The sequence below is a fragment of the Argopecten irradians genome, chromosome 2 (genome assembly GCF_041381155.1).
Source record: "Argopecten irradians isolate NY chromosome 2, Ai_NY, whole genome shotgun sequence".
NCBI lineage: Eukaryota > Metazoa > Mollusca > Bivalvia > Pectinida > Pectinidae > Argopecten > Argopecten irradians.
In genome coordinates, this window is record NC_091135.1 from 27,320,307 (window position 1) to 27,333,456 (window position 13,150).

Genomic DNA, 13,150 nt, shown 5'->3' on the forward strand with positions numbered 1-13,150 from the left:
TGGACTGTTAATAACACTTCCTTTTGTGATTTTATTCATTTATGTCTATATCATAAACCATAATATAATCAAAAACAGAAATATATATTTAAAAAAATCCTCCTAGGTCAATATGGTTACATATGAGAGAGAGAGAGAGAGAGAGAGAGAGAGAGAGAGAGAGAGAGGAGAGAGAGAGAGAGAGAGAGAGAGAGAGAGAGAGAGAGAGAGAGAGAGGAGGGGGGATTGGAGACGGAGAGTAAGCAATTGAACGTACATTTTATAAGATTGTAAAAAGTAAATGGCTGAACGTGGAGAAAATACGAAAGAGTATGAGTGAGACAATTAAAAATAAATGTTGATGTTAAAAAAAATCAAATTGGCAAAGTCTGTCTATTTTTATTGAATGGAAAAACAGAAAGATCTAAAATGTATTCTAGTTATTATCAAGTTTCCGCTAAGTGGTGCGATATAAAACGGAACATATAAGTACGTATTATCATATATATAATAATTACTCAAAACATCTTTGACAACCATTTCAAAAGTTTCTGCCATATTTGTTTCATACTGCGTAAATCGAATATTTTCGAGAAATGCCAAACAACTGACTACGCTAGGGATTCCCTTGACTGACCTTACTAAGTACACATTTGTGAAAGTCAATAGTATGTCCTAAGTCAGTTCATTTGAGTGATTTCCAATAAGGCTTTGTGTCGTTGTGTTATATTCAAGGATATTTTAGTATCCAATGATATTTACAATATTTGTATCATTACAAAATTAAGTCTACCAGGGAATACAAAATCACTTTTTCAATAAGAAAATGTCGAATGGCGTTTTGATGAACACTTCGTTGTCCACGATTACTATCCAATTACTGCCGATTCGTTAACACTTTGCAAATTCTTGACATTGATGAGTTAGTTAGTCTTATGTCCAAATATCACCATTCGTAGATTGTTCAGGGCCGCATGGGCCTATCACATAGGGTTTTGTAATCTGTCATCAACAAGAGTTAAACCTATCATTTCAGAGACGAAAGTAAAAGTGGCGGAATTGAGGACACCTGTATTGAACTAACGAAACAAATCTTCCATTTTACCGTCTTTTTTGTTATTAAATGATGCTAAAACAACACATTTGACTTCTTACAATTGATACAGGTTCCGTGTACTATTAGTAGGTTCATTTTCCTTTCATATACATCGCCAGACTGACCACGTCCGGCACGACGATACTTAGTCCTACGGCCACCAGAAGGACAATTCCAACGTATCCGATGTTACGTGAGGATGTCCTACCGTCGTCAACACTGACCAGTGTTCTTGTATAAGAGGCTGTTTCTTTTTTACTGACCATCAACTCTTCTCTTAGTTCATCCAGCAGGCTCTCAATGCTCCTGTTGTAGTATTTCTCAATCGATCCCCTACAGCTACACGGGCATGTAGAGGGAAGACTAATTGTGGTACTCGTGATCTCAGGACTATCTGTGGTGTCTGTCTGCTCGTCTGTAGTATTTTCGGTTACTGTAGTAGTCGCGGTAATTCCTGTTGTGCCCTGGATGCATGATGGGTCACCGCCTGGAATCAATTTACACTTGAATACATACATATATAAATGGTTTTTGGTAAATGTTATTTATAAACATTTTGATCAGAAAGTCAAACGGTAAATTAAAAAACCCACTCAATTTCCTTATATTATTGTTCATATAAAAAGGACTGTGTTGTAAAGTTGCAAATATATACAATGTCATGTACAAAATAAACATTTCTACCCGTAAATAGTATCAAATGCTTTCTTCAAATTTCATAAATGCAATTGGTTGCCTAGAGGACTATTTTGGTGCCACATATACCATCTAATGACTGTTCTTTAATAGAATGTCAATGGGTTGTTGAGCTGTATTTCCGGTGTATAGCGAGAAATGCTAGTATTAATATTGCAAGTAGTTTCTATTGATGACATAAATAATACGTTCGGGGATACAAACTGAATAAGTACAGTAAAACCTATATTTGAGTTTTCCGCCATGATCAAACCCGGTGTTTAATTTAGAGATACCTTTATCTGCATGCTAATGGCTATTGTTTTTCTTTTTTTTAACGATTCCGTTCGGAAAGAAAACTGCTTTAAGTGTCCATTTAATGTTAAAAATGACACTGTTTGGAAGTCAGGATCAAAGGATAATTGTGCAGATTAGATAATTATAACTAGTTCCCTGGAGGGTGTATGGTTAATTAATGTAGATATAATTAATGTTGCTAAATCAAATATTCATGAATGTGCAACAAGGAAAAAACTACGATAATTAATTGGAAGTTTTAAAGCTGTTCTGTGTGTCTTTCACGTATCAAGGTATTGTTAAATAATTGTCCTTAATTGATAACCAAGGCCGATAAAGAGTTTATTTTATTTCACTAACTACGCAGTATATGCCAAAAGAACTAGACGACTAATCAAATAATATTGTTCACTGGGAGGAGTTTCACGTTCACATTACAGTATGTACATGTATTAGCAATATATCGAGATTCCATGAACAGTATGAATTTCACTGGTAGATAAAAAGAGAAAACGTTCCAATGTCAGAATGTGTATTCAATATGGTGTATGACATAATGGAAAGGTTGTATAAAACACTGGAAATATTTTCTTTAAACGTTATCATGATAAACCGTTAATTCGTGATAAACAGACGCCTCTACCAACAGTTCATTTTACGACCACCTGTCAGTATTACAATATGTACATATAATCAATGACAATAAAAATATATTTTATAATATATGTTTGTTTGTGTTTGATTAAATAAATATCCTATTGACAGCCAGGGTCAACAAGGACGGTTTACCATATATGCAGTGTTGCGAGAAAGAAGTGCGGGTGTGTGTATCGGGATACTGCCGTATATTCGTGTTGTGTCTTCTTGTAAAGTGGAACTCTTGTCCTTTTCATTACCTTATCTATATAATATAACCTACCTTCGACGATCACTTCACAGAATGATAAGACATCATATAATATCGGAACGAACTTGGAGATTCTGATATATCGCCCAACGATATTGTCGGAACAAGGGAGAATGAGCAGCGTACTGGCTGGGACGTCTGAGGCTTCGTAATAGTGACATAGCTTAGCATCGTAGAACTCACTGTGGATGTCAAAGTTGTTGGTTTCTGATACCTCAACACTCACATTACCCAATCGGTGGGCTGTAATATAATACCTGACGTTACAACTGTAAATATACACAAGCCTGTGTCGGCATCTATAATGACAAATGTAAACTATGTATTAGTATTTAGCCTTGATCTACGAAAATTAAATGTCACATCAGTTGCCGTTTTAACAAATCGATTATTTCTATTGAGGGCCGATCCCGCAAGTTATTCTTTTATCTTTAATATTATTTACCACTATTAAACAAATTGTGACATAAAATGGAATAAATATATGCGTATACTTCATATTTCACGGAGAGTCTTGTTAGCTAGGAAATACACTTTGCTTTAATACATAATATTAGATAAAACTGTCAAGATCGAACAACATGATGATACGTACGGACTACATCCCTGTTTTGGATGGACACCTGCGTGATATGATAATATCTAACAAGGTCCACCTGCCACCACTGGTGTCCAACTTGATCTGTGTGTGAACATGACTGACCGACAGGCATGTTCGGGTCCAGGTTCCCATCCACTGATCGCCACGCGTCTCCGGCGTGATCCTTACCATCGTCATAGGTAGTTGACTGTGTGGCTGATTTATTTAAAGCCAAATCAAGGATGGTACACGTATCGGCATTTACTAAAAAGTGGAGGTGATACTGTCAGTATTCGAATTTAATGTACAGTAAAACACGGATAAGTCGAAGTCGTCGGGACCAGGCAAAATAGTCTGCTTATCCGATGATTCTACTGATCCGTGTTTTACTGTTTACGAAGAAATTGACGTCTAAGTTGTACTGACTGTACCGACTGTTTTTAGGTTGGCGTTTTAAACCACATATTGGTTTAGGATAGGCAAGACATAAACCAAGAACTTTTTTGGTCGAACAATAACGTTCGTTTCCACTGTTACAGTTGATCAGTCATGTTCGGTCAATCGGACCGCGACTTGACTTTTACCTCAGACAGCGTGTCGCCGGAATGTTCGACACAAAAAAGCAAATGTTGGTATATTTTAGAACGACAGGACCGCAAAATGTATTCGATTCAACCGCAGTATTCGATTTAACCGTGCACAATTCAGCCGTGCTTTGTTTACTAAGATAACGATGCACAAACGATGATTTTAGGAGGATTAGCGGAACTTAACGATAGAGTGGAAATATTCAGCAAAGTTATAAGACTGGGGAAAATGAAAATGGAAATGCCTAAATGGAGCCGGACAGAAGGCCAATTCTCGTATCATTACTATCATTGAAAAAAAAGTTAAGGACATTTACAGTTGAGCGAAGTATTCAACCGTCCAAATAAGAAATGATGCAATTTCCAATTTGCTGCGTGAAGAAGAGCTGCAAGGCGAATAGAAAGAAGAAAACGAAATGGAGAAGTACATTTTCAGAGGTCGAGGATAAATTTGATGAATTCGGACCAATATTATTATGTACTTCGTCTAAATGCATATCTTAAATGTAAAACCATTTTCCACACAGTTGAATTAACAACAAGACAGAGAAGGAGCGAACCCTAAGTTATCAATTCCAATCAATATTAAAGATATGGATATAAAGGCAATTGTTTTGGCTGCGTTCATATATTACTTATGACTGAGAATGTGTCATTCGTCTACTTTACTCGCAAAATCGGCGACAGAAATACCATATACACAAAAATCTACCGATCATAAAGAAGAAAAAACATAACATGGTCATCAAACGTACAATACAGATTAGTTTCTGCCCCGGCCGTGACGCACCACAGTTTATAAAAGTGATGGTTTCTGATCGTGCTTAGCGCACAACCTTAACAGCGTGACAGCGTGAGGCCCCTGGTCTGTCCGTTGTCAGTATAATGTGACCAGATGGATGTTCTTGTTCGGTTTCTTCTCTGTAATATGCAAAGACGGAATATGTAATTCACCGACGAAATACGAAACAATTTCAAATACACGGATAAGAAACCCGACCACCCATTCACATATATCTGTGATGACGTGCAATTAATGGAACAATACAAATGATCCACATACTCAGATAAGGCATCAATTAAAGACCGACCAATGTTATGTAGTGTGAATTCTTCTAAAATCTAAAAAAAAATCCATTAACATTAAATCCCCAGTTTTTTTAAATGCTTCGGTTGTACGAACATGCAAATACATGTGTTTATACATTGGCCGCATTCAACAAGAATATCGGAATACAAGCATCTAATATGAATCATGCACGGCATAGGAAGAGCGAATCTCTACTTGTTTATTTTTTTGTCTATTTCAAGAAGACAGAATTGTTAAGGAAAATAAAACTTTTAATTTAAACAGAACTCTATGATTCGGATTTGCACGTTAATTTTTATGTGTCCATGCAGTACCACAGGCCTGGGGTGCCATCCATGTATGTATCAACCTTAGTACTTGTACTTACATTCATGTTACCGGAAAAGAGCTTCGAAAGAGTTTCTCTCTTATTATATTAGAAATTTTGATATTTAAAGTTATATTGCATGCCAATTTCACTGTAACGATATATGTCACTTAAAAATTTGATATTTGAATATTGACATGTAACTTGATGATTTAGCTCCTCAAAAGCATATGTCGGCCTATAGGAGAACCGAAATCTAAGGATCATGTATTCCTGGTTTTGAATAAAGCGTCTTCAATCACCGTCATGTTAAGTGACTTCAGGTTTTGTCGGATTCCGAATCGTATCACGTGACTGACGTTCGACACGACCTGCACGTGGTGAGCTAGGTAACTAGTGTAAGTGCACATGTGTTGCCGTAAAATATTGTGTGTATCAAATATAGTAATGAGCGAGCATTATTTTTTTGTAGATCCAGTCTGCTGAGGTCGACCACATAATTTGTTTATGAAAGATTGTTGAAATTTTCTCTTGGTTTCATAACTCTCGTGTTACTTCGAGATTGTCGCGACGATGTTCGGAAGAGTTCGGAAATTCGGTTTATTTCGAGCCTCTTTTTCAGGTGTGCACGTTAAAAAGAGTTTTTACCTTTATGATTAAAAAATCTTCCAGTGCTACAACTTTATAAAAATGGTAAAATCAGAAAGTTTAAAACTCAGACAGACGGAGAAAAATATGTATAACATTGAAACAGTTTTCACTATGACAAAAAGAGCGAAAGTTACAGACCATTCAACTTTAAAGTAGTAGACTGATATAAAACGTCAATATAATGAGTGAATTATAGACTTTTAATCATCGTCCGCTTTCCAGAGCTTCACAAACCTATGTCATAAAGCAGTCTTATTGTAAAGCTACTGGATATCAAAGAAACTAAATATGACGACAACCAAATACCTTCCACTATGACTTCACAGAGCCTAAGCGCTGTACTGGCTACGGTATGCTTTGTTATCCTCACGAAGCGTCCCTCAATACTCGCTGGACATTTGAATGTCTTCAGCTCACCGGGCCCAATGACATTGGACGTGTAGTTATAACAAAGTTGAGGCCCGGTCAGGTCCATTTCCACTACGTCAATGCTTCCAGCAACTTCAATTTGGAAATTGGACAACATCTCAGCTAAAAGGAAATATCATATAAAACTACGAATCAATTAGGAAAAGGTGAGTAAATGAGGTCTACTTAAGAAATCGAATGATTAATTTGATAAGAAATATAAAGTGTAGCCTTAAGTATGGTAAATTCTCACTGCATGTAGTGCTTACATTCCAGATAATATCCATAGTATGTGAATACTTAAACGATGAATTAACACGTTGATCGTAACTCGAAAGCGCAATCATGGATAACTAGCATTGCAGCACAATGGCTAACATTAGTAATAAGGTATTAGTTGTCAAAAACAAAATCATATGACAAGGAATTGGGTACAAGTTATTAGTCCTCTGCCATGAAACCAGAGGGGACTATAGTTAGTGTCTGTCTGTCTGTCCATCCGGATTTAATTTCCAGATGATGACTGGAGAACTAATAGATGGAATTTAATCAAACTTCACTCAATTGTAGTATTTGGAAAAATACAGCTTGTGATTGAATTTGAGGTCAAAATGTCAACTACAAAGGTCACTGTTAATAAAAATAGATTGTTTCACAAAATATTTATTTCCAGACGATAACTTGAGAAAACATCAACATATTTAGAGCTTGGGATTGAATTTGGGGTCAGAAGGTCAACTACAAAGGTAGCTGTTACTGAAAATAGATAGTTTCAAAAAATATAAGTTTACAGACGGTAACTTGCGAAAATTTCAACGGATTTGATCAAATTTCATACAACGGTAGCATATGAGAAAATACAGTTTGGAACTGTATATGGGTTAAAAAGGTCAACTGCAAAGGTCACTGTTCCTACAAATAGATTGTTTCACAAAATATTAGTTTCCAGACTATAACTTGAGAAAACATAAACTGATTTTAATCAAACTGCACACAATGGTAACATATGAGAAAATACAGCTTGCGATTGAATTTGGGGTCAAAAGGTCAACTGCAAAGGCCACTGTTACTAAAAATAGATTGATTCACAAAATATAAGTTTCAATGATAACTCGAGATCACAACAACGTTATTTGTTCAATCTTCATACAATTATAGCATAACTAAGCATTAATAACTTGCCATAGATTAGAAAATGTAATTGACAGCAGGGGACGTGTGTTGCTTGCAACACTTCCTGTAAGCTTGTTACAACTTAACAAAGACCCTCTTCCAAAATACAACAAAGCGAATACATACATATATACGTGTTGTTTAGAGTGAGAAATTCAAAAATATCATTTGGTTCCAACAAAACTGGACAAAACAGAAAATTGTCCCTCCATTTTAACCTCCCCCTAACTCATAAGGGACTCCGACCTGACCTTAATCGTATGTCATATCATGATGTCCTAAACCCAGGGTATCACTAAACAAAAAAGTAATGCTTATCGGTCATGACCACCAGATGGCCCAAATTGACACTCCTCCCTTCCTTTGCCTACATTTAAAATACTTATGGCTAACATACTAGTTACGTAACATATATTGCAATAATAGTGGTAATTAAATTGTCATATTTGCTAAGCAATGCATAATAATCGTTTATCAATTTAAAAACGAAATTACATCTGGCAGGTTTAGTCTTCTTCAATTCACATTAATGATGTTCTCATTACTAAGGAACTGTAAAATCGAGAAGAAATGTAAAGAAAAATGAAGTAAGTAAATAACTATAATGACTTACGCTGGTCCACAGTATTCTGTACTGTTACTTGTGAGACATTGTACGTCCGACCCAAATCCACTTGCCACCAGCTATCCTCATCCACATAGTCCGTAGATGCACACAACCCAGGATCAAGGAGCCCGTCGACTGCGTGCCAGGAGGAACCATTGGTGTCAGCACCATAAAATGTGGACGACTGGGATGTCGGTCTGTTTAACGCTAAATTGTACATAGTGCGGCTGGTCATGCTTTCTGTTAAACAAGAAAGAATGCATATATATTGACATAATAAAGGAAAGGGTTTTATCAATATATTTTTAGATGAGTGGGAATGCAGGATATTTCATCATATGTATTTTGAAATTCATTTCCATGAATATCACGCAATGCAGATAACGGAATACTAGGAAAATCAATTGAATAATGCCGTTAAATGAAACGACGTTAACACGTTTTATATTAAAAAAAAAAAAAAAAAAAAAAAAAAACAAAAACAAAACACAAGAATATCTAAAATTAGAAATAATCACAAACAAAACGATTTTCCAGCAATTTTAGATATAAATATACAACTTAAACGGACAATGCATGCCATAATTCGCATAATTAATAATGAACTGAATGCATTTTTTAGATTATGGATTTAGAAAACAGCATTCTAAAAAAAATGTCCATTACTACTTGTATTTACCAAACTTACCCGCAAGCGAAACGTGACATAAGAAGTGGAAGAGATTGAGATGGATGATGGATTTAAATTCCATTCTAAATTCCAACATGTAGGTTATAAAAAGCACAGCAGATATCAAATAACTTAAGGTTCTGTGACGACGGCGAGTGTGTCTGCTGTTACCATGTACAGTGTGGACACTTACACATGGTCGTCATACCTATCATCCATGAACAAATGTTAATACAAAACGCAAACTCAGCTTTAATAATGCATTATGCATTAAAAAAGGTTGGGGACATTAGTCTATGGCACATAACAGCTAATCAATTAACTCTTTGTGTGTAGCATAATCATTATCGTTCTTGTGCATTTTCCAATTAACATACAAAAATGTAGCTTTTACGAATCTATGGGTAAGGGATACATTTTATGAAATACATGTACAAATAAAACCCCATAAGCTCTCAGCCTCGAGTGAATTAGTAGCTATTGTAAAGAGATGTAAAGCTAAACAATGCTGAAGAGCATATCGATATATTTTATAAAAAGTATGAAACAAGAAACAATATTGCTGAAGTGAAATTTGATTGTTTCTAATGTTTGGTTCCTTATAGTGATACATCTTGTGTAATGAAGATGAACTTGTTGACATTTGTATTCAGATCTAGTATGTAATTGTATACACTTGATATTTTATACATTCTCCATTTATTATCCAATAGGATAAACAACCAAAACACAAGAAATGTATTTTCACGGCGACAGAGGCACTGGCTTTATTACAAAACCACCATTTATATACATATATCTATAATTAGTGCAAATGTTTACTTACACATGCATGTAAAGTAGATAATTAACTACTCCAAATATACCCGATTTAGAAAAATTTCATTCGACACAACAAAATTTTATTCTTTATGAATTTTCACCCCATAACTCATAACTCATAAAAAACAATTAACCCGTGTGTATTCCGCTACCTGAGGCGCCTGAATGACCAACACAGGGATACCGACACGTGTACGTCCCCGTATTTGCACATCCTGCACGTGCAAATAGGCGCCACCTATTGGCGTAACATATCACGGAGAAAATAATATCAACCCAATTCCCCAGTCAAACGGTTGAAATTATATTTAGATATTTACATAGAAAGCATATATTTAGAATTCAGCCTCAGACGACATCCCGTTGTTACCTCTGTCCTGACATCATGTTTAGTTATACGCTAATTACGGCGCGCTATGTTTATTGTATGAGATAAACTAGTATTACACCTGTAATCATGGAACACCATATCTATTTCGTATGTTTCAAATATACTATTTAAATTTATGTATTCGTTATATTGTGTGGTTTTATCATTATTTGATTTGATCTTATCAGTATTTAAGAAATATATTTTTATTTTGTTGAGGTTATGAAGGTATAATGATAATGGAGCACATGTAAATTATGTAACCCCGGCGAAGTCGGGTTACATAAAATTTACACAGGCTCCATTATCATTATACCCTCATTATCTCAACAATACAAAATATATTCCTTATATTTACAGCTTTCATGTTAATGAATATCATTTATTCTCGCTGCAGTTGCATTTTTGTTTATCAAAATACCCATATTTCTTTCTCTCCCGTCATCGTCAACGAATTCGATTTAACAGCTGATTGGAATCAAGACATTCATATGTTCACACTAAAAATGGGGTCATGGCCCCACATTGCTACCCCATCGACTATTCCCGTAACAATAGAATCGCCGCGCGTGTTGTGCTATCATTATACACTGATGGTAATATTTTATCAATATTTTATTTGATTTGACCCATATATCATTTGCTTTTACCATTATTGTTTTTTCATTTGTTATGGTATATTTTTATGTATTATTTTCTTATAACAATTTATTTCATTATACAGATGGCTAATTCTACTCTCGTGTCGCGACATATATATAAATATCCGGTGTACAGATCATGACAATGGTTAACCGTAAAAGATAGAAAACTCGTCATTTATTAATGTCTCTCTGTAGTACCTAGTTATTTGGTTGGTGTATCGATGAAGCAATGAATTGTTCTGGTGTACATGGTTTTAGTGGTAGGAGTTACGGCGCATAATGTGGTTGGTCAAAGTAATATAATTAATCTATTTTTATATTAAAAAAATATTTCATTGGAAATAACATTCATATATCAATGTTATGTCGGACTCATTTGCCCATGTCATATTGTAGTAATATATAACACCTGTCAATACCACATATGTTCCGGGATGTTTTCTTTATCTGAAAAGCATTTTCATACGTATTCAGAATTCAGTATATAAGAAGGTTTGACAGACGTTCAAAGATACACTGTGGTGTACACCTTGATGTGTGTCCAACAATGCCAGGCCACGACGTCATTGATACATATAACTATGGCTGCGTATATAATTTCATGCAATGACTACACATAACAACCTCGTGACAGCCATAACAACAAAATTGTTTCCTCGGTAAAATTTGAAAGCTAAATTCAGAAACCAGATGGTAGAATTTTCAGGATATAAACAGTTCTATTTATCTAAAGAATTTCACAATTTTTATGTTTGGAGAAATGATTCGTAACGGGGGAAATTGGAGAACATGTCAAGATATTTGTAATAATATTTCGTATGTGAGATAAAATCATTCTTTCATATTAATCGAAAGGACAAGGATATTCAACACTCGGGATCACACCATTTGGCCCTGCAGATAGGGCTTTATAAATCGTTTAAGGCGACTAAATTTAGGATCGTATCTACATTGTATTCTCTTCTTCCTAACGTCTTCCTTGACACCACCTCATTTTTAGCCTTCGTGTAAGCGCTCGACCCTGTGAGGAAGACTCTGTCCCTTGGCCGAGACACATCATAGTCTATAAAACTAATAGGGTCTGCTCCTGTATAGCGCTGAGCATAAAGGGAAATGAACGACTGGTTTGCCAGATTTTAATATGATGTTCTACTATTACAACACAACACGAATATATCGATGCGACCCAAAAAGCCTAAAATAAAAATCTCGTTTCGAAAGGATTAATTCCAGGACATATTCTACTATGCTTTATGGAACATGTTTTGGTATGTTTAAAACTTAGTTTTCTGTATCTTCGGTTCATAGTTCTAATTAGCAGTGTGAAAGAATGACCTCCCTAGTTAGCACCATGCTGTGGTGTGTGAATATCGGCATGTTTCGGGAAGCTGTGGTATATTCATGTTGTGTCTCCTTGTCCTCCTTTCCCTACTGCTACCTCAATGAAACCTATTTAATTGTCTAGTAAATGGATTCGCAGTTAGCATGTTGATTACCATCAGTTTCGCCATATCTGCAATGTAGAACTATATATCGTTTGTTACGATACAGGCCTGTTTTTGTCTTAAGTCATAGATATATGTATGTTTTACTGAAGTGTCGTTTTTTTCCGCTAGATGGGCCTTCCAATCATCGCGATAGTTTCTGACCACATGGTTGTCACACCGTATAAGACATGCACATACGACAGTGTTCACAGTCGGATCTCTAAGGTTTTAACCAATTCTAATTAGGTGTAGCCGAGAAGAATTCAACTACAGTAATGGAGTATCTGTCGATGTCGCCGACTGATACAAACATTCGGAACAACATTCGTGATCTTTTTCGTGAATTGTAAAACGCTTTATTAATAATATCATATTTCCTAATTCTGTCTGTACACGTTAAATATTCTATAGCTGATACACTAATGGGCTTTTAACATATACGAAGTCGTGTGTAGTTATTGTAAGATGAGCATACCGTATTGATCATATGGTACAGTGGTAGGCACCACCTACACGAAGGAAGAAAGACAACTCGTGACAAAGACATCTCTGGAAAAAATCAAACACAACACCGAAATTTGCTTTTCATGCCAGTGATGTTAACAAAATATTGAATTAAATGACACATGAATGGTATACGTTAGACTAATGAGCGTTAGTGTTTTTTTACAGCGTTCTCCAATGCTTGTTATGTTTTAATATTTTGCTGATTATAACAAACAAAGGTTTCACCACGATATAAATTGTTTTGATTAAATAGGAACCAGAGCTAATTTCAATAACAATACCACATTACGTAC

General features: G+C 35.3%; 1 protein-coding gene across 1 annotated transcript; it reads right to left on the reverse strand.

The window, feature by feature from the left end:
- Window positions 1-177: 177 nt before the first annotated feature.
- LOC138316944 (uncharacterized) lies at window positions 178-6,694 on the reverse strand. Its single transcript, XM_069258583.1, has 4 exons — window positions 6,476-6,694; window positions 3,550-3,798; window positions 2,967-3,197; window positions 178-1,562 (listed from the first exon to the last, which is right to left on the reverse strand). Exons 1-4 carry the CDS (start codon window positions 6,642-6,644, stop codon window positions 1,168-1,170), a joined length of 1,044 nt encoding a protein of 347 aa, XP_069114684.1. The 5' UTR covers window positions 6,645-6,694; the 3' UTR covers window positions 178-1,167.
- Between the last annotated feature and the right edge of the window lie 6,456 nt (window positions 6,695-13,150).